The sequence below is a fragment of the Ovis aries genome, chromosome 7 (genome assembly GCF_016772045.2).
Source record: "Ovis aries strain OAR_USU_Benz2616 breed Rambouillet chromosome 7, ARS-UI_Ramb_v3.0, whole genome shotgun sequence".
Taxonomy (NCBI): domain Eukaryota; kingdom Metazoa; phylum Chordata; class Mammalia; order Artiodactyla; family Bovidae; genus Ovis; species Ovis aries.
In genome coordinates this window covers 77147621-77169362 of record NC_056060.1, presented here as the reverse complement: position 1 = coordinate 77169362, position 21742 = coordinate 77147621, and the positions used below count along the sequence as shown (strand labels likewise).

Sequence of the window (21742 nt, the reverse complement as noted above, 5' to 3'; positions counted from 1 at the left end):
AGCTATGGCTGGGAAGACCAGACCAACTGTAGGTTCTTCCCTATATTTGTACAGTGCTACAGTAAAATAGAGACTACCCTATATTTTAAAAACTCTTCTTTATACCACTTCACCTTGCTGAGCCATCTTAACTACTGCTTTTATCCAAGCAGCACCCATCAGAATGACATGATAATCTTCTCTCTCTCTTGCTAAAATAACAAGGCCCACACAATGGATTTTAAATAATGACCAAGGATTTTTTTATTCATTAAGTTTCAGTATCATTACAGAAAATGTTATGGTACAGAGTTGTTTAACATTGTTTTTTCTTTGCTCTTGATTTCCACATGAATGCTGGTAACACTAATATCTGTACAAGATCAGTCTTTGATTTTATTTTTTGTTCTGTACAATTTTAAATGTATTGGTTAAAAAGGCTGTCAGCACTTAAGGAAGCATTTTTTTCCCCCAGTTTGTTCAAATAAAAGGTATCCAGTTACTGCCCAAGAGTACTGTGCCACGAGGCTACTGGGATGAGAGAGGCTCCTCCCCGGACGCTCTGCGGGGATGGCTCTCCTTGAGGCCGGGCAGGGCCGCCTCCCAGTCACTCTTTGTTTGGCACTGCGCACATAAACACGATACATGATAAAGAACAAGCAGAAGCTCTCTGTAAAGCAGTTATGAAGCATACTAAGAAGGGAAATCCAAGTGTTGCCTACGCTAGTATAAATAAGCAGACAGCCTTGATTTAAGAGCATAAGTAGTTGTATTTTAAAGATGAGAAAAACACAAGTTCTGCAGGCACCTACTGCTGTCTACTAAAAGCTATCGCTATCAGACCTAGCATTGAACACACAAAGCAATTTGCAAGAAAGGAAAAATTTGCTTTGATATAATCAGAATAGAGTTGTCTGTTAAGATTTATTTTTAGGTGTTTTTTTCTTTAAAAGGTATTTAAATTCTTTTGAAATATAGTTCAAGATGTTGACTATACAGATTAACTTTTATCCAAATCAGAAAAACTAGCTGTGCCGTTGCATATTACAGGATACAGTCAATGATATGTGGACATGCATCAAAGCTTTCTCCCACGGGTGACCGTCATAGCCGTCCGATGACCATGACGTCCACCACCTCGCCCTTGTGGAGCTCCACGTACTGCTCTGTCTTTGGAGGAAGCATCAATAATCCATTGGCGCTGCGCATGCTCATCAGACGGCTGCTCATCTGATTACCTAGGAGGAAATACCTTATTACAGCGGCAGCAGCACCACAGTGTGTGCATGCGGAGCCCTGTAGTTCTTCTCAACATAAAAACTGATGAACAGAAACACAGGTCTTCAAGAGGAAGAAAGATGATCCGACTTCCCAGTATCTTTTTCAGGTGACCTAGCCACTGTATCCTACTACCTTCTCATTGAACTTTAAAAAATAAACATTAAGAAATATTGTTTAAGAGAACGAAACCAAAATTTTACAGCACTGTGGAAAAGGCCATCGATTTTTCTCAATTCAGGCTAACGTGTGATGTGTGTCTAAGATAGGCTTCTAAAACCTATTAAAATAATTATGATAATAACAGCAGTGGCTACCATTTCTTTTGTATTTACTTAAGTGCCAGACAAGGTGGTAGGCATTTTACTTAACTACTTTATTTAATTCTTGACACCTCAAAAGAGGTTAGGTAACTTGCCTATGGTCCTACTAACTAGGTGGTGGCCAATTTGCAAGCAATCTCTGATGGCAAAGCCCATGTACTTACTCACTGTGCTAACTGATGTTTGTACTTAATAGTATCTTTACTTAAATTTTTTTCTGGAATTGCATCAAAAGTCAGGTAAAATATGACTAGAGAAGTTGGGGATAAAAACTTAAAGTCTACAGCAGGTAACTATAGAACTCAATTGATTTCTGAGTCCTTAGATCTTACCAATATCTAGAGGATAGTAAAGGCTACAGAGAATCACAGTCTATTTGGGCTTTAATGCCACATTTCAGCGTGGCATAGCCAAAGTCCCCTCCTTTTCCTAAAACCAAAGTTATGCTTAGAATTTACTGGTTGAACAAACAGGTAAAAATCTTCTGTAATTCCAGGTTTGTATTTCAAACGTTTGTCTAGAAACACAGTTCCAAGGAATAACTGAACAATTACTAGTCTTTTTTACTCTTGTCCTGTTATGTCACACTATTTAGGAATTACTTAACATCTAATCTCTCAAAAGGGAAAATGTACAATAATTACAAAATTAGGTATACTCAAGGAAGGAGGTTAGACATAAATTTGTGTTTTCACAGAATGGGTGCAAAGAGATACCTGCAGGTGTGAATGACTAACCTGTACTCTGTGCCCAAGGTAGTGGTTCTTGGTGATGCCAAGTCAGTATACACCGATGGTATTCTGGGCGAGGATCCAGCTTTACATCACATGATAACTACAGGAAAAAGAGGAAAGGAAAACAAACTCAATCACACTTAAACTGGATCATCTCTTAAAACTATAGGGTGGTGGTGGTCGTGCAAAGAGTGCAATGGACTGGGAAATATCCTGGCATTCTGCCGTCTCCACCACTGCCACATTACGTTATTATAAGAAGTCCAGAGGTTGGGTTGCTCTGGTAAGAAGAGAAAAGAAGGCTAAGAAGTTGGTACTTGCAGTACGGAAAGGGGTAGATGAAAAATACAAAGTCTATTTTTGAAGTCTAATTTGACCTATGAATTGAGAAATTAAGGCAGACATTTTAACACCGAAAATAAAGGAGGTAGACCTCAACAAACAAGCTGAATATAGATTTGTCTGTCTATCCATTCATTTGTCCATGTATCCATCCATCCATCAGACAGATTTATTGAGGTGCTGATTTAGCAACTCATTCATATACTTATCTTTAATATAAAAGGGATAGTTACTTTCTTTCATTTTTTAAATTTTCACTGGAGTACAACTAATTTACAATGTTGTGTTAGTTTCAGGTGTAAAACAAAACAAATCAGTTACACGTACATCTCCTCATTTTTAGATTCATTTCCATGTAGGCCATTGCAGGGAAGGGAGTAGAGTTCCCTGTGCTATACAGTAGGTCCTTACTATCTTATATACACTAGATACATAGTAGCGTGTAGAGGTCATCCTGATCTTCCAATTTATCCCTTCCCTCTCCTTACTCTCTGGTGAGCTTCCCTAGTGGTTCACTGGTAAAGAACCTCTTGCCAATACAGGAGACATGGGTTTGATCCCTGGGTTGGGAAGAGTCCTTGCAGAAGGAAATGGCAACTCACTCCAGTATTTTTGCCTGGGAAATCCCATGGATAGAGATCACAAAAGAAGTGGATACAACTTAGCAACTAAACAACAACACAACCTCCTTACTCCCTGGTAATCACGTTTGTTTTCTACATCTATATGTCTACTTATGTTTTGTAGGTAAGTTCATTTGTACTTTTTGTAGGTTCCATATATAAGTGATATCACGATATTTGTCTTTCTCTGTCTGACTTACTTAACTCAGTATGATCATCTATAGGTTTATCCATGTTGCTACAAATGGTGCTATTCCATTCTTTTTTATGAATGAGTAATATTTCACAGTGTATTAAAAAGCAGAGACATTACTTTGCTAACAAAGGTCCATACAGTCAAAGCTGTGGTTTTTCCAGTAGTCACATATGGATGTGACATTTGGACCACAAAGAAGGCTGAGTGTAAAAGAATTGACGCTTCTGAACTGTGGTGTTGGAGAAGACTCTTGAGAATCCCTTAGACTGCAAGGAGATCAAACTAGTCAATCCTAAAGGAAATCAATCCTGAATATTCATTGGAAGGACTGATGCTGAAGCTGAAGCTCCAATACTTTGGCTATCTGATGCGACTCATTAGAAAAGACCCTGATGCTGGGAAAGATTGAAGGCAGGAGAAGAAGGGGACAATAGAGGATGAGATGGTTGGATAGCAAACTGACTCAATGGACATGAGTTTGAGCAAGCTCCGGGAGATGGTGAAGGACAGGGAGGCCTGCTGTGCTGCAGTCCATGGGGTCGCAAAGGGTGGCACACGACTGAGTGACTGAACAACAACAATTATTCTAATTATGCTTTCTCTCTGGAATCTAGACTAAAATTTAATTCAAGGGTGTTTCTCCTTAATTAAATCACACTCAACTCTTTTATGTGATATTACTTGTTTATACGCTACTTCATATCTACTGAGGGGGTAACTTGCCCTTGTTCCTAATTTATTCTGTGCTTACCTGAGGACAAAAATCTCTGTCTTTCAACCTCTCCCCATGGGTGTGTGTGTTCTCCAGTTCTAAACCCTAAGAACTATCACATGGTTGTGTCATTTGCTACATGTTTAAGCTTTTCCCCAGCAGTGGCACTGACTGGCTCATGGATGGCAGTGCAGTGGAGCAAATACTAGACTGTGAAGATACCAGCACCTAGGTTCTACTCCCAGTCTTACTGTTAACTGGCGTGCTGTACTAGAAAGCTATTTTGCTTTCCCATACCTGTTTGTTCATCTACAAAATGGGATTGTTTTAAAGGAGTGTATTTATGTTAATTTAAGAAATAAGAACTGCATCAATTTGAAGTGAATGAATTTTTTTTCACAGCCTCACAAAGAGCTGTTCCTTTTGTAGCAAGAGATGAAGCTAATCAGGTTTTTGTGCTATTTTACTGAAATGCAGAATACTTTATTCACTAATATATTTAGTTGTACTAATATTATAGTTCTGGTATATTTCATCAGTTAGCTGCAGCTTAAGAAAGCACCTATTTACTATGAGCATCAGTGCTTAAAATAATGATGTACCATGAGTAAATATACACATGTCTTTTGGTGGAAGAACTATATCTAATGGAGAGAATTAGAAAAGGAAAAAAAGAAAGGTCAACAGAATGAAATGAAAAGCCACAGACTGGGAGAAAATACCTGTACAAAGCATGCCTGATAAAGACCTGCTATCCAGAATATACAGAAAATTCTTAAAACTCAACAATAAGGACATGAACAATCCAAGTATAAACTGGGCAAAAGAACTGAGCACCATATCAATGAAGATACGCATATGAGAAGTAAGCATATGAGAAAATGTTCAACATCATATAGGGAATTGCAAATTAAAACAATAATGAAATACCACTAGATAGCTACAAGAAAGGCCAAAAATCCAAAACACTGGCCACACCAAATCCTGTTGAGAATGTGGAAGAACAGGGACTCATCACTGGGGCAGGAATGCAAAATGGTACAGCTACTTTGGAAGACATTTTGGCATTTCCTACAAAACTAAATATATCTTATCATACAATCCAGCAATCACATTCCTTGGTATTTACCCAAGTGAACTGAAAGTTTATGTTCATACAAAAACTTGCACACAAATATGTTTAGCAGCTTTATTCATAATTGCCAAAACTGGAAGCAATGAAGATGCCCTTCAGTAGGTGAGTGGATAAATGGTGGCATATCCAGAGAAAGGAATATTATTCTGTGCTAAAAACAAATGCGCTATCTAGCCATGAAAAGTCATGAAGGGAACTTAAATTCATATTACTAAGTGAAAGTAGATTATTTGAAAAGGTTACATACTGCATGATTCCAGCAATATGATACTCTGGAAAAGGCAAAACTATGGAGACAGTAAAAAGACCAAGGGTTAGTAGGGAGGGAGGAATGAACAGGCAGAGTGCAGAGGGTTTTTGGGTTGTGAAAGTGTGCGACACTACAATGGTGCGTGATATGTGCTAAGTCGCTCAGTCATGTCCGACTCTGTGACCCCATGGACTGTAGCCCGCAAGCCTCCTCTGTCCATAGGATTTTCCAGGCAAGAATACTGGAGTGGGTTGTTATGCCCTCCTCCAGGGGATCTTCCCAACCCAGGGGTCAATACATGTAATTGTATATTTATCAAGACCCATGGAATACACAACAGCAAGAGTGAACCCTAATGTAGACTATGGACTTTGGGGGATAGTGAATGTGTCACTGTAGGTTCATTGATTATAACAAATGTACCACTGTGGTACAGGACATCAACAGTTGGGGAGATTGTGTGTGTGTGTGTATGTATGTATGTATGGGGTGGGGAGGAGAATTAATACAGGAACTCTTTGAACTTTCTGCTTAATTTTGCTGCAAACCTGGATGTGCTATAAAAACAAAATTTGTTAGTTAAAAAAGGGGAGAATATTTTGTCCTTCCCATCTTTTAGAGAAGCGACCTCAAAGAATTGTCTAGCATAGTAAGTAATTAATGTAAATAGAGTATAATAAAGTTGTTATGGAGCCATTTATATGGTATAAAAGGGCACAAAGAAGTAAATAATCAGCCCTCTTAGGGACACTGGGAAAGGATTCACAGAGGGCATGATGATGCCTGAGTCTTATGATTAAGGAATTTTCTAAGCTGCGAAAAGAGAAGGTGGTGGTTAGGAGAGACCCTCCTAGGAAGGCGATCTCATGCTCATCCTGGAGACAGTAAAAAGCTTGGTATGGTCAGAATGCAGGATGGGAAGCAGATAACACTGGAGGGAAAACACGCCTTGGGACGGAGGGCCTCCTATGCTCACTTGAGTGTCTGAATTTAACCCTGGGGTCATGGCAAGCACTGAAGAATTTTAATCGGAGATGCTGACAATGATTAGTTAGACAGAAAAGGGATTTAAAAGCAGGCAAGGTTAGAGGAAGGGAAACCATCAAATGTTGGTGCCATTACTCAAATCAGGTTTATTTGGCTACAAAACACAGGGAATGTGGACGGTGGAGGGGAGAGGGGATGTTAGGAGAACGGTGAGGATCTGGAAGGCTGGAGTAAGGAATGGAAAAAGCTGATCCACAAGATATAAAAGGTTCTTAAAGGGGAATTTTAGCCCCTTCTGAGATTTGTAAAGTGGAAGTGATAACTCGAAAAGATGTATACTCTTCTCCAGTTGTACTCAGTGCCCTGGGAATAAAAGTGAAGGACAAAAAGGGAAAATTGATTCAACTTTGTGGATTCTTAGAGTGATTGTAGTAGAAGCAAGGAGAGGCAGGAAAAAAAAAAAACAACTGAGGGTGTTAGAAAAAGTTGAAGTGATACACCATAGGATTTAGGCTGGATGAGAAAAGGGTTAAAGCCAGAAGGGGCTTTTGGACTGAGGAAAAAGGGTGAGGTGTTTGAATTCTTTTATATCTACTGGTAGGTAACTTGTCATTGTTCTTGAACTGTATACCAGAGTTGGTGAGTTTTGAGATGGAGCACTTCATGGCATAGAAAAGGACAGGCATGTGAGCGGCTGAAGCAAAACTAAAATTATCAAGAATTATGGAAATAAGGCAACTGATGATAAGAGGTCAGGCACAAAAGAAGACTTTTAGACAACTGCCGAAACCCGAATGTGTTTGGAACATTTGCTGGTGATAATATGGGAAGGTGAAAGCTCCAGGAGACTCGGGGGGAGAGGTTGGACTAATTGCTGCACAGACTAGAGAAGAGAGTTCGTGAGAAAACAGATGACAAAGGGGATTCTATTTGAGTGGAGGCCCCAGGTGACATGCTCTAGGCCCTGGCTGATATCGAGGGCCTGGGCTCTGAGTCTTGTCAAAGCTTCCAAAGAGTGGTTTTAAAGGAGCTTGACACTAATTCTTAAAAGTACTAGAGAAGTTATAAGCACTGATTTCATTAGTCTAAAAGAGGGGCTTGAGCTCATTTGCCCCACAAATCATCTGAAATTTATCATGTAACATTAAAATTCTTATGCATGCTGGTACAGATCAGTTTCGACTTCATTTTCCCAAAGTTTCTATAACCTAGTTATAATTTTCATCTCCCAGTAATAATAAAACTGGCTTATACTTCCTATAAATCATAGTTCTATCATTTTCAATATCTGTTTTAAATCAAACTACAGACCATAATATTTTCACTTAACAGGCATTCAATTATATCTTGTGAAGATCAATGACTAACCTTTCTAAAAAGCTGAATAATGTTCCATTGTACACATACACATCATTTTCCTTATCTATTCATCTGTTGTTGGAAATCTGGGTTGCTTCCTTATGTGTGCTATAGAGGAGGATAATGCTACAATGAATTCTGGGTGCAAATATCTCTTTGAGATCCTGATTTCAATTCTTTTGGACATATAGCCAAAAGTGAGACTGCTGGATCATATGGTATTTTACTTTTAATTTTTGAGGAAACTCCATACTGTTTCCCATGAGGCAACATGGATATACCTAGAGGACACCATACCAAGTGAAATAAGCTAGTTACAAAAGTACTGCCAGATTCCACTTACAGGAAGTATCTAAAACAGTGAGACTCACAAAGGCAAAGGATAGAACAGTGATTGTCAGGAGCTGAGGGATGGAAGAAATGGGAAACTGCTGCTCAATGGATATACAGTTTCTGTTATGCAAGGTGAATTAGCTCTAAGGCATCTGCTGTACAGTATATTACCTATAGTTGTGTGGTACTGTGCATATTAAGATACTTTAAGAGGATAGTTTTCACATTAAATGCTCTTACCATGAAACAAATAGAAGAACACAAGGGGATTTCTGGAGGTGATGGACGTTGTTTAGTATCTTGACTGTGGTGATGGTATCATGGATGTCTGTGTTTGTCCAGATTTTTCAAAATGTCTACATTAAATATGTGCAATTTGTGTATATAAATTATACCTCAGTAAATCTTAAAAGAAAAGCACTGGCTTAGTATTAGTTTAAATTGCCAGGAAAATTGTTCATTAGTTACCCAGAAACTATATTACATAGTTAGTTGACTAGTAGTAAATCAAGTTGAAGTTAGTGTGGTGAGAAGGGGACTGTAATTTCTGACTGACTTTTACTGCAGGTATAACTCCAGCCTTAGTAGTCCTTTTCCAAACAATATGGTCACCCTCTCCTTCTTTTTCTCTTTCTAGTCCTTTAACTGTCTTTTTCTGAACTGTTTAAAATTGATCAGTGGGGTCACAGAAAAAGTGATCAAATAAATTGCTATTCTCTGTAAATTTACCTAGGGAAAAGAGAATTTTTATCCCTCCTTCCATAGGGTTTAGTATTAGCTCAGTATTCTATTGACCATTTTGTCATTACATATCCATTCCTAAATGGACTTCTAGCTGAAGAAAATTATTCCCTTTAGGAGTCGTGGAATACTGTGGGAAGGGAATAAAGGGGACTCCTTTCCATTTGTTTTCTATCATGACGAGAGGTATATAATCATATTTTCCCACAAAAGTGACTCAATGGACATGAGTTTGAGCAAGCTCTGGGAGAGGGTGAAGGACAGGGAAGCCTGGTGTGCTACAGAGGGTCGCACAGAGTAGGACACGACTGAGTGACTGAACAACAATATAAAACTCTAGATGTTTGTTTTGGGCAGTTAAAAAATCATATCCTTATTTGTTATTAGGCTTCAGTTTTGGTTTCTGATCATTAGCAAACATTACCCTGGCTTTGATGATGGTCGGCCGAGGATCCAAGATGCCTTGCATCTTTCTCAGCGCAGGCACAACAAAGAGGTTGCAGGTGACCACGGCGGACACAGGGTTCCCTGGAAGCCAAGCAAGCAGTTCTTTATACTGCACACATAGAAATTCACCCCCAAAATCATGAATGTTACACCTTCAGGTATCTAAGCGAATGAAGTGACTAATCCCTAGCCTTCCTCCTTTGAATCACCTTGAATCCAAAAGGATGCCAGAATAGAGCTACAGTCAACCAAATGGCACAGAGCGTGTGAACACTTGGATCTACCAGTGAAATGCAGACTTCTGATGCACAGAAGCTGCTGAACACCATTTATTTTTGCTTTCCTGAGAGCCCTAATTGAAGCCCTTACTAATCAGTTTGTACTTGCTATAATTTTACTGATACTTTTATATAGTGATATGTGACTGTGTGTGTGTGTATATAGTGGGGGTAGGGAATGGCTTGTGCTTTTAGATTCCCTTGGCCTGGTTATGTGATGCTAATTTCATCACCAAAATAAAAGGCAATGGCTGGCTTAGCCTATTACTAGCTAAAACCATACCTTTAATTTTCTTCTACCTACAAAAACAGTTAAAAAGAGATTTTTTTAAAGTTGTAAAGTGATGAGTGCCACAATTATTTCAGTAGAAAAAATTGTTGTTTTTCTGAGTTATTCCACAGGATAGCAGACTCTTAGTGACAATTAATTGCTTTACTCTTGAATCAAAATGTAAACAGATGGAAATTTTTCTGGGAAAGCAAAAAAAAGGAAAAAGAAAAAAAGCTCAACAATGATTACAGTATTCCTGTAATGCTACTGCTTGATAAAATTACTCTATTAAAAATGAATTGGTCGATGTAAAAAAAAAAAAGAGACTAGAAGAACCAACACCAAAAATCTGAAAATAGTGGTTATTTAGGGTAAGGGAGATTATGGATAACATTTCTTATTGTTTAAGTATTTTCTAATGTTTTACAGTGAACACACTGTTTAAAAAGTTAAAAGAAAGAACAAGTAGATACACAAGACTTGCACAATCCAGTTCTGAGTTTTCAAATCCTTGTAAAAAGAACCACTTTGCTGGTTTTACAATCTGAACATGTGCACTGTTGCTGCCCTCTTTTGGTACCTTCAGGCTGAGCATAGAAAATCTCAGAGGAACAGTTTGAAAAGTAGCCTATTTAATTGTAACTTCTTTGGCAGATAAACAACACTTTGTTAGTAATGGCAAAACAGGCTCCCACTACAACATACTTCATAGGCCAAGTCATATCTTCTGTAGACAACATAAACAGTCTCTTCTAAGCAAAATGAAGCTAGAAAGAGGTTATCCTTTCTCTATATAATGGTGTTCAGAGTATCTAGGGCTATATTAAAGGCCTTAAGGAGTTTTATACCACAGATAAATTTTGAGAACTAAAACTCTACTTACATGCCCTCTCTCTTAATATGAGAGAAATCAAACCTCTTTTATGCTTATAGATAAGGGGCTTTAATGATGTTTTTTATGTTCTAAAATTTTTTGCCTGCCTTTTATATCTCTGAGATTTATTAACTATAAAAAAGCAAATAAGCATCCCAAAGCCACCAGACTTGTACATCTGAAAGGAATAAGTAGGTTATTTTTTGAAGGAATCTATGCCAAAAAATAGAGAATGGAACATTGCTTACAGATCAGAGGATAATATTAGAAGTTGAAAAAATAACAAGTAGATGCAATGTTGTATTTCTGTTGTTGCTGCTGTTCTAGTATCTGCAGGGGTGATTCAAGGCCCTTTGAGCACAATACTCTAGTTGCGGGAGATGATTATATTGCTAACTTTGACCAGTGTCCTTTAAGTGTCCCAGAATGATGCAGTAACAGGTAACACTTATCATCTTAGGGTCTGAATTGTGCTTTGAAAGGTACTATCTAATTTGACTTTTACACAAGCCCTATGAAGCATATATTTGCCCCATTTTATAGACGAAGAAACAGCTTCAGAGAGATTATGTGATTTTTTCAAGGTCATACAGTATGAAAAGCTGGGGCTTGAGCCCAGGTCTTTCAGATTCCAAATCATGTGTTCTGATAGGGGACTGGTCACCTGGGGCACAAAAAGATTTTGGTTATTTTTCCAGAAAAAGCAAAAGAAAGTATTTAAGTTATTCTTACCTGGTAGTGCAAAGATTATTTTTCTTACACCATCAATATCTAAAGTTGCAAATGTCGTTGGTAGGCTAGCAGAAAAATAGAGGATATTTGTTAGTGACTGCTAAGCAATTTGATGAGTAAATTAAATACTGCAGTTTTCTTGTTATATGGTCCTTCATAGATCACTTACTCTCTAAAAATACTTTTCTGTTGACTCTCCTTTAAACCTTTATAACCTGCAGTGAAGCACAATTAAATTGTTTTTAGCATCTTCTGTTTCTGGTTTTCTGTAGCTTACTTTGTTTCCTTTTTCCCACTGCCAAAGAAGTGTATCCCAAACCCGTTTCTCTAGACCTTTAGTTTAACAATTTCTAATGTGTTTATTTCCTGCTAACCAGTAACAATCATTCTTTTTATCAGACAACCATCTGGTAAGACATGTCTATCAGATAACTGCCTATTGCTGAAGATGAGTATTTCTTAGCCCTTTAAGACTATACTTAGCAATAAATATTAAAGCTTCCCCATGAAGGGAATTTTTTGAAACATCAAAACAAAATATCATGACTAGAACAAAATTAAAGCAATAATAATTTTTAAAATTTATTTTTAAATTAATTTATTTTAATTGGAGGCTAATTACTTTACAATATTGTGGTGGGTTTTGCCATACATTGACATGAATCAGCCATGGGTGTACGTGTGTCCCCCTGTCCTGAAACCCTTCCCACCTCCCTCTCCATCCCATTCCCCTGGGTTGTCCCAGTGCATCGGCTTTGAGTGCCCTTAAAGCAATAACAATTTTAAAATATTCTCAAATTATATTTCCTTAAGGGTCTGACAGGAATCCTCATCACGGGGGTGATGGAGAGGGGTGTGAGTGCCATGAAGGGGCAGGTAGTAAATAAGAGTGATTTTTTTTTCTATAGACTACCCCTCACACAGAATCTCAGCTAAAATTTTTATTATATAAATGAAACTTGAATGATGCACAATTCTTAGGGAATGCTGAAATTTCCACGTAACTAAAAAAACTACCCAACCTGTTTTCCTTTTTACTATTTTCACTGATGGGCTGAATGAGAAAAGGATCACTCACGCAGAAGCTTTTGCAGTAATACGATGAACATTAACATTTTTGATGAATCGCAGCCCTCATTCTTAGCCAATCCTACTCTGCTGTGATACAGTGATCTTGGGTCACCAGTGTTAAACCATAACACGGCAGCACACGCTGCAATGTTTCTACAGCTCTCGCTTCTGCTTTTTCTCCCCCTAGTGTTTTCTTTTTTGGGGTCCCCTTCATATGAGACTGCCATCATCTCGACCCTTAAAGCTGGCTTTAGGTTTGGGAACCAGAGAGTAGTTATAGTTATATTGTTAGAATAATAATAGAAACTACCACTTTTAAAGAAACATCTAAGCATTATATCGATTCTTTCATTTAATTCTTACAAAAATCCTATGAGGTGACAATTATTATTCCATTTTACAGATGACTAAAATGAGACTCAGAGATTAAGCAATTTAGCCAAAATCACTCAGATAAAAAATGGGGAAACAAAGATTTGAACTGCGGTTTTTCTAACATTATTGTTCATAATTAGATAAGGCTCTCATAGGGTATGCTGTTAAGTGTTACTATATTGGTTTCATAACATCTATTTTTGGCTATTGAGGCCTTTTTTGCTTACTTCCTGATTCTTTGATGTATTTTAGAAAACAGATTAGACTGTCTTATCTATTTATAGATAGGTTATTTGGCGATTATTGTTACTGTGTGATGAAAATAATTTCCAAGGTACATTTTGACAACAGCTATGTTCACTGCAGATGACCCATAAAAACCATGATTGGTAGATCTGGTTGATAATATTCCAAATGCTTTTTCAGTATCTCTTTGTCTAAAATGAAAGAGGTTAGTTGCATTCTGAATGCACTGTATGTGGGAAGAGCAAAGCTAAATTGTTATTCAGCTTTTTATATTTCTTGTTCTACTATTAAGTAGCAATTACTTCAAATTCTTATCTTCAGACAGCAGAAAATTCTGGCCAATTAAAGGAAGCCCATTTAAAGTTCTAAATCACTTTTTTGTAGCAAACTAAAACTAAGAGTGAGGAGGGAGCACATGACACCTTCCCTCTATGTATTTAAAGCTAATTTAAATCATCTTTTGAATCTTGCAGACAGGTACTGTGATTTCTCTAAAGATATTCGTTTTAAAAAGATTCCATTATAATAAAACATTTCGTAATTGTGCACTGCTATCATGACTGTCTTATTGCTAGACTATGAAGTTTCTGTTTAGGATCTGGAAAGCTATTTCCTTAAAACTCAACACTTGTTGTTCCTTTTCCCTCTTGAGATCAGAATGTAACAGCTTTTAGACTTTAAGGCAGGAGAATAAATAGTAGGAACTGATGAACTCCTATAGCTGAAGTGAATGGTAATAACAGATTAAAAATAAAATGAGTACTTATTATATATCATAGGTGCTAAGATTAATTTAAATAATAGATATTACACAAATATTTCTCCCCTAGAGGTGAGGGCAAGTAATGTCAGCTTCTTTCTCACTGTAGAGAAATAATCAATTCAATTTTTGCAGTTAGTGAGAAGTACGTTGACATACTCATGGGATGTTCTCTGTATTCTAATCAAATTAGTACTGCCCACGGGGACAGGAATTTTAAAAAGTCTCTGTGTAATCATAGCATAAAGATATTTGCTTAAGACAAAATATTCTTAGTAAGAATGATCCCAATCCAACAGCTTCAATAGTAAAAAGGTCCTGTCAGTGGCAGCCATATAGGAGCAACTACAGAAATACAACACTAAGAATTCTGAATTCTATTAGATTGTGGAAAGGCTTTAGGGATTATTTTAACTTGATACTTAAACATAAAGCCCAATCTCTGTCTTAGAACGTACATGAGGTGCCCAATAAATCAGGGAGATCAGAAGGGCTGGCTTCACACTTAAAAAAGGCTTCTTTCTAGAAATTTCTGCCATTTCCCGGCTATTTCTGCTATTACAGCTCACTTGCAATAACTGGTAGGTCCCACCTCTACTCTCAGGGTCCACATGAGCACCCATCAGAGTATAACCCTGAACTAAAGCATCATCACTGTTGTCCCTGATAGCACGGCAGTGTGCTGAAATGCTCACCCACACACTGAGGCTTTTCAACACTGTTTTTATAATGTTTATGTATCACAGACTTAGAGAGCAGCAGCGGTCTGAACAGACAGGCTATTGCTTAAAGACATGGCCACACATATTGTATCACACCAATGTTTGCATTCTTTGAGGATTTATAATGGATCACAAAACCTCCAGCCATTCCTCAGGGAGTTATTAATTTTTAGGAGATATGTAAGATCTAGGTATGTGTTTACTTTTCTTTCCTCATTGGAGGTACTAAGCATTATGAAATACTATTCATGAAGTATTCTTGCAAAGAAAAAAAGTGAATCTGAATCTAATAAAACTTTTAGATCTAACTTCTAGTGGACAGAATATACTGGAGAGAGAGACAAACAAGCCAAACACCACCACAAGGAGGCAATTAGCCAAATCTATTCACAAGGACAAAGGATTCAGTTTTTGCAACAAGTCAATGGCATACCAAAAATGTGGGAGTGGGGGTGGGTATTAAATGTTCTTGTTTAATAGAGAGTCAACAACCAAATACACTGAGTAGACCTAACTCAAATCCTAATTCAAACAAAACATACATAAGAAGGCATACTCTTCCTTGACATTTGGGAGACTTTTCAAATATGATCGGGGAATTAGATGATATTCAGGTGTTCTTATTTATTTTTTCAGGTGAGATAATACCATTGTGATTATATAAGGTAATTCTGCTGTTATTATTAATATTTGAGATGTATACTAAAATGCTATGTCTAGAATTTGTTTTAAAACAATCTAACCCTCTGTCCTCCCAAAAAGGTAAAGGAAGGGATTGATAGAACAATTAAGGAGAAATGTTGATAGTTACTGAAGTTGGGTTATGGGGTATAGTGGGTTTCATTATACTCTCTGCTTTTGTGTATGTTTGAGAATTTTCATACTAAAATGTTTTTAAGTGAGAGAAGGAGCCAAAAAAGAGAAGGAAGGAACTAGACATGGAAATTAAAAGGAGAAAAGGTTTGGAAAGTTGCTTTGCTTCTTTTTAAACCAGGTCCAGTGTTTAATAAAGAAGATTAATTCCCATTTCAGACAGGATATATACTTTTTCAAAGAACTCTAATACTGTAACATTCCTTTATTAGAATAAATAATCCATAATAGAAAAATGTAGTAGGAAAGCATTTAAAAACTTTGTTAGTCAAAGCAAGCCAAACCAACCCATATATTAGATAAGAAGATTATTTTCATACCCTGGTTTCATAAAAACCCTGCCAAAATGGATCTGGGCGTGAAGATCAATGTCCAGCACCTGCTTGAGATAGTCCTGCAAATATGAAAAATAATTACTTTACTTTCAAACATTTCAATATCAGACTTTCAGACTTTAAATGAAAAAAAAATGTACAAGACTGAAATGAAAAGAAACACCTATTTTAGTGAAGTTGATTTATGACAACTATTTCTTCATTCCTCACTCATTTATTCATTCAGTAAATATTTATCAAGTATAACATATGTATGCTGAATATCAATCAATATACAGGGAGATGCAGCCTTGAACAAAAGAGGCAATGTTCCTTCCTTCATAGAAAGAACATTCCAAAGGAGTAGTTAGAGAGTAAACCAAATAACCACATTAACATATAAATTATTACTTGATAGGCTGTTGTCTCTCTTTTAGGATAGAATTTTATCTGAGAAAGGATGTTAATAAATATGGCTTAAGAAGTTGTGCTTGGGCAGGGAAGCCATGTGTATGCATCCCATGCTGTTCTGCTTAATGAGCTGAACTAATGTGCATTCCTTGAGGAGAGACTTGGACATTTACCCAAGATTCAGTTCAGTCCAGTTCAGTCGCTCAGTCGTGTCCAACTCTGCGACCCCATGAATCACAGCACACCAGGCCTCCCTGTCTACCACCAACCCCTGGAGTTCACTCAAACTTATGTTCATCGAGTTAGTGATGCCATCCAGCCATTTCATCCTCTGTCGTCCCCTTCTCCTCCAGCCCCCAATCCCTCCTAGCATCAGGGTCTTTTTCAATGAGTCAACTCTTCACATGAGGTGGCCAAAGTAATGGAGTTTACCCAAGATTACCAAGTCTAAATAAGTCAACTGAAAACTTAGGGAGGGAGCTCTAAACGGAAAGTTAAGGGAGTTTAATTGCTCCAACTTCATATTCTGCGACTACAAACACAACCAACCTAAGATTATGATCAACCCAGAGCAATCTGACAAAACCTGATCTTCAGAAAGGAAAGGCAACACTGCCTTGTAGTTGGTTTTGTAAATATAAAGAAAAAAATAGCAGTTTAAAAAATTTCTCCAAAGTAATGCAATTTCTGTTACTGAGTTTCCTGCTCACTAATTCAAGAGAGTCTAGTATTCTACTAAAATATTAAATATTTCACAAGTTATGAGATACTTTATTTTTAAAAGCTACTTCCTTCTCTCCATCTCTACAGCCTCAGCCAACATCATCTCACCTGAATTACTGAAACACGTCTCTCTGCCAATTCTCCAATTCATTCCCTTGACAGTAGTGAGACAGACAGATCTGATCAAATCACTATATAACACTTCAATAACTCCATGGTCTCCAGAAATAAGTTTCATCTTTTAAATGATCATAGCTAGGATTCTTGTATTGATATTTTCTAGCCTTCTTTTGCCAATCATTGCTCTTATCAGGCAATCCATTTCCCACCAGCCCCATTCCTCTTCTTCACTCTCTCTCAACATTCCTACAAGTCAATATTGCTGTCAGTTTTCACATTTTCTTGCCTCAAATAGAAAAGCAGAGACATTGCTTTGTCAACAAAGATCCATCTAGTCAAGGCTATGGTTTTCCAGTAGTCATGTATGGATGTGAGAGTTGGACTATAAAGAAAGCTGAGCGCTGAAGAATTGATGCTTTTGAACTGCGATGTTGGAGAAGACTCTTGAGAGTCCCTTGGACTGCAAGGAGATCCAACCAGTCCATCCTAAAGGAGATCAGTCCTGGGTATTCACTGGTAGGACTGATGCTGAAGCTGAAACTCCAATACTTTGGCCACCTCATGCGAAGAGCTGACTCATTTGAAAAGACCCTGATGCTGGGAAAGGATGAGGGTAGGAGGAAAAGGGGATGACAGAGGATGAGATAGTTGGATGACATCACCAACTCAATGGACATGGGTTTGGGTGGACTCTGGGAGTTGGTGCATGCCAGGGAGGCCTGGCATGCTGTGGTTCACGGGGTCACAAAGAGTTGGGCACGACTGAGTGACCGAACTGAACTGCCTTAAATCTCTGAAAATATTCTGCTTTTGTCTGAATTACTCTTTTTCTGCTCTTCTCTCTATTCTCAATCTCAAGTCTCCCCTGAATCCCCAGGGCTGGACAGTAGATTTATTACTGATTCATGATTATTTTTAGACTCTATTATTAGATGAAATAATTTAGAATTTTCTTGACGAACTGATCCACGTAAATACAGGAACAGGAAATGTCCCTCCTCTTAATATCTAGTAATCCTTTTTACCTTAATTTTCTCTGATATCAAGACAGCCAACTAGCTGTTCTTTAACTTTTTTCTCATTTTTTACTTTCAAGTAGCTGTGTCCTTATATTTAAGGTGGGTCTCTTACAAGCATCATACAATTTGTTGTTTTTTAAAATCTAAAATGACAATTTTTAATTGGAGGACTCAGTCCACTTATGCTTAATATAATTACTGCTATATATTTTTAATTTTATCCATTTGGTTTTATTTTTGGCTGTGCTGCATCTCTGTTGCAATGCCTGGGCTCTCTAGTTGTGGTGCATAGGCTGAGTAGTTGCCAGGTGTAGGCTTCGTTCCTCTGCAGCATGTGCAATCTTAGCTCCCCCACCAGGGACTGATCCCACATCCCCTACATTGCACAGCAGATTCTTAACCACTGGACCATCACGAAGTCCCTCATTACTGCTATATTTGGATTTAAAACTATGGGCCTCCTATTCGTTAGTTGTCACTTCTGTTTTTATTTCCTTTTTTCTCCTTTCATGTCTTCCTTTGATTTACCAAAATTTCTTGTTTTTAAATTTTCTTTCTCTTCTATTTGCTTGTTAGTTACACATTCTCTTATTGGTTGTTTTAGAGATTACAAAATGCATTCTTAACTTACTACAGTCCATCATAATCTGGTATTTTCATCATTTCCCCCAAATGTAAGAACTTTAAAACATGTTAATTCTATTTATTCCTCTTTGCTTTTTGTGCTATTCTGTAGCATATATTTTATATACATTATAAATATGAATGTGTGTATATATATATATAACTATTATATAGACAACATATACTCTATATTTAATATATATTTATACCAGCCGGCGCACTAAGCGCAGGCGGCTGCGACCAGCCGGGGCACTAAACGCGGCCAAGAGGAGCTACCCCACGTCCGAGGTCAGGGGCAGAAGCGAGAGTGCCAGGCTGCGACGGAGCAGGAACGGCCGAGAGGAGCTACCCAGCGTCCGAGGTCAGCTGCGGCGCCCGAGAGGAGCCACCTGGCGCCCGAGGCCAGGGGCAGCGGCCAGGAGGAGCAACCCCACGCCCAAGAAGCAGTGGCTGCCTGGGCGCAGGAGGGCCTAGAGGAGCCATCCCACGTTGAAGGTCAGGAAGGGCGGCAGTGAGGAGACACCCCTCATCCAAGGTAAGGAGCGGTGGCTGCGCTTTGCTGGAGCAGCCATGAAGAGATACCCGACGCCCAAGGTAAGAGAAACCCAAGTAAGATGGTGTGTGTGTGTTAGTCGCTCAGTCGTGCCTGACTCTTTGTGACCCCATGGACTGCAATCCAGCAGGTTCCTCTGTCCATGAGATTTTCCAGGCAAGGATACTGGAGTGGGCTGCTATTTCCTTCTCCAGGGGATCTTCCCAACCCAGGGATCGACCCGGGGTCTCCCGCACTGCAGGCAAATTCTTTACTGACTGAGCTACAAGGGAAGCCCTAAGTAAGATGGTAGGTGTTGCAAGAGGGCATCAGAGGGCAGACACACTGAAACCATGCTCACAGAAAACTAGTCAATCTAATCACACTAGGCCCACAGCCTTGTCTAACTCAATGAAACTAAGCTATGCCCCTGGGGTAACCCAAGATGGGCGGGTCATGGTGGAGAGGTCTGATAGACTGTGGTCCACTGGAGAAGGGAATGGCAAACCACTTCAGTATTCTTGCCTTGAGAACCCCATGAACAGTATGAAAAGGCAACATGATAGGATACTGAAAGAGGAACTCCCCAGGTCAGTAGGTGCCCAATATGCTACTGAAGATCAGTGGAGAAATAACTCCAGAAAGAATGAAGGGATGGAGCCAAAGCAAAAACAATATCCAGCTGTGGATGTGACTGGTGGTAGAAGCAAGGTCCAATGCTGTAAAGAGCAATATTGCATAGGAACCTGGAATGTCAGGTCCATGAATCAAGGCAAACTGCAAATGGTCAAACAAGAGATGGCAAGAGTGAACGTTGACATTCTAGGAATCAGCGAACTACAATGAACTGGAATGGGTGAATTTAACTCAGATGACCATTATATCTACTACTACAGGCAGGAATCCCTCAGAAGAAACAGAGTAGCCATTGTGGTCAACAAGAGAGTCTGAAATGCAGTACTTGGATGCAATCTCAAAAACAACAGAATGATCTCTGTTCGTCTCCAAGGCAAACCATTCAATATCATGGTAATCCAAATCTATGCCCCAACCACTAACACTGAAGAAGCTGAAGTTGAACGGTTCTATGAAGACCTACACGACCTTTTAGAACTAACACCCAAAAAGATGTCCTTTTCATTACAGGGGACTGGAATGCAAAAGTAGGAAGTCAAGAAACACCTGGAGTAACAGGCAAATTTGTCCGTGGAATGCAGAATGAAGCAGGGCAAAGACTAATAGAGTTTTGCCAAGAAACTGCAAACACCCTCTTCCAACAAGAGGGTCATAGCAAACACCCTCTTCCAACAACACAAGAGAAGACTCTACACATGGACATCACCAGATGGTCAACACCGAAATCAGATTGATTATATTCTTTGCAGCCAAAGATGGAGAAGCTCTATACAGTCAACAAAAACAAGACCAGGCGCTGACTGTGGCTCAGATCATGAACTCCTTATTACCAAATTCAGACTTAAATTGAAGAACATAGGGAAAACCACTAGACCATTCAGGTATGACCTAAATCAAATCCCTTATGATTACACAGTGGAAGTGAGAAAGAGATTCAAGGGCCTAGATCTGATAGACAGAGTGCCTGACGAACTATGGAATGAGGTTTGTGACACTGTACAGGAGACAGGGATCAAGACCATATCCATGGAAAAGAAATGCAAAAAAGCAAAATGGCTGTCTGGGGAGGCCTTACAATTAGCTGTGTAAAGAAAAGAAGCAAAAAGTAAAGGAGAAAAGGAAAGATATACCCATCTGAATGCAGAGTTCCAAAGAACAGCAAGGAGAGATAAAGCTTTCCTCAGCGATCAGTGCAAAGAAATAGAGGAAAACAACAGAATGGAAAGACTAGAGATCTCTTCAAGAAAATTAGAGACACCAAGGGAACATTTCATGCAAAGATGGGCTCGATAAAGGACAGAAATGGTATGGACCTAACAGAAACAGAAGATATTAAGAAGAGGTGGCAAGAATACTCGGAAGAACTGTACAAAAAAGAGCTTCACGACCTGGATAATCACGATGGTGTGATCACTAATCTAGAGCCAGACATCCTGGAATGTGAAGTCAAGTGGGCCTTAGAAAGCATCACTACGAACAAAGCTAGTGGAGGTGATGGAATTCCAGTGGAGCTGTTTCAAATCCTGAAAGATGATGCTGTGAAAGTGCTGCACTCAATATACCAGCAAATTTGGAAAACTCAGCAGTGGCCACAGGGCTGGAAAAGGTCAGTTTTCATTCCAATCCCAAAGAAAGGCAATGCCAAAGAATGCTCAAACTACCGCACAATTGCACTCATCTCACACGCGAGTAAAGTAATGCTCAAAATTCTCCAAGCCAGGC

At 38.6% G+C, this 21742-nt stretch overlaps 1 protein-coding gene across 19 annotated transcripts in view; it reads right to left on the bottom strand.

Annotated features, from left to right (window-relative positions):
* Nucleotides 1-218: 218 nt before the first annotated feature.
* The window catches only part of GPHN (gephyrin), a 563152-nt gene continuing 541628 nt past the window's right edge, over nucleotides 219-21742 (bottom strand). For all 19 annotated transcript variants that reach the window (XM_060418186.1, XM_060418187.1, XM_060418188.1 and 16 more), the window contains 5 exons: nucleotides 15962-16035; nucleotides 11595-11659; nucleotides 9417-9520; nucleotides 2318-2414; nucleotides 219-1217 (listed from right to left, as the gene is read on the bottom strand). In XM_060418186.1, the coding sequence (XP_060274169.1) occupies nucleotides 1084-1217; nucleotides 2318-2414; nucleotides 9417-9520; nucleotides 11595-11659; nucleotides 15962-16035 (474 nt within the window). In that variant the 3' untranslated portion in view covers nucleotides 219-1083. The remainder of the gene's footprint in view (nucleotides 1218-2317; nucleotides 2415-9416; nucleotides 9521-11594; nucleotides 11660-15961; nucleotides 16036-21742) is intronic.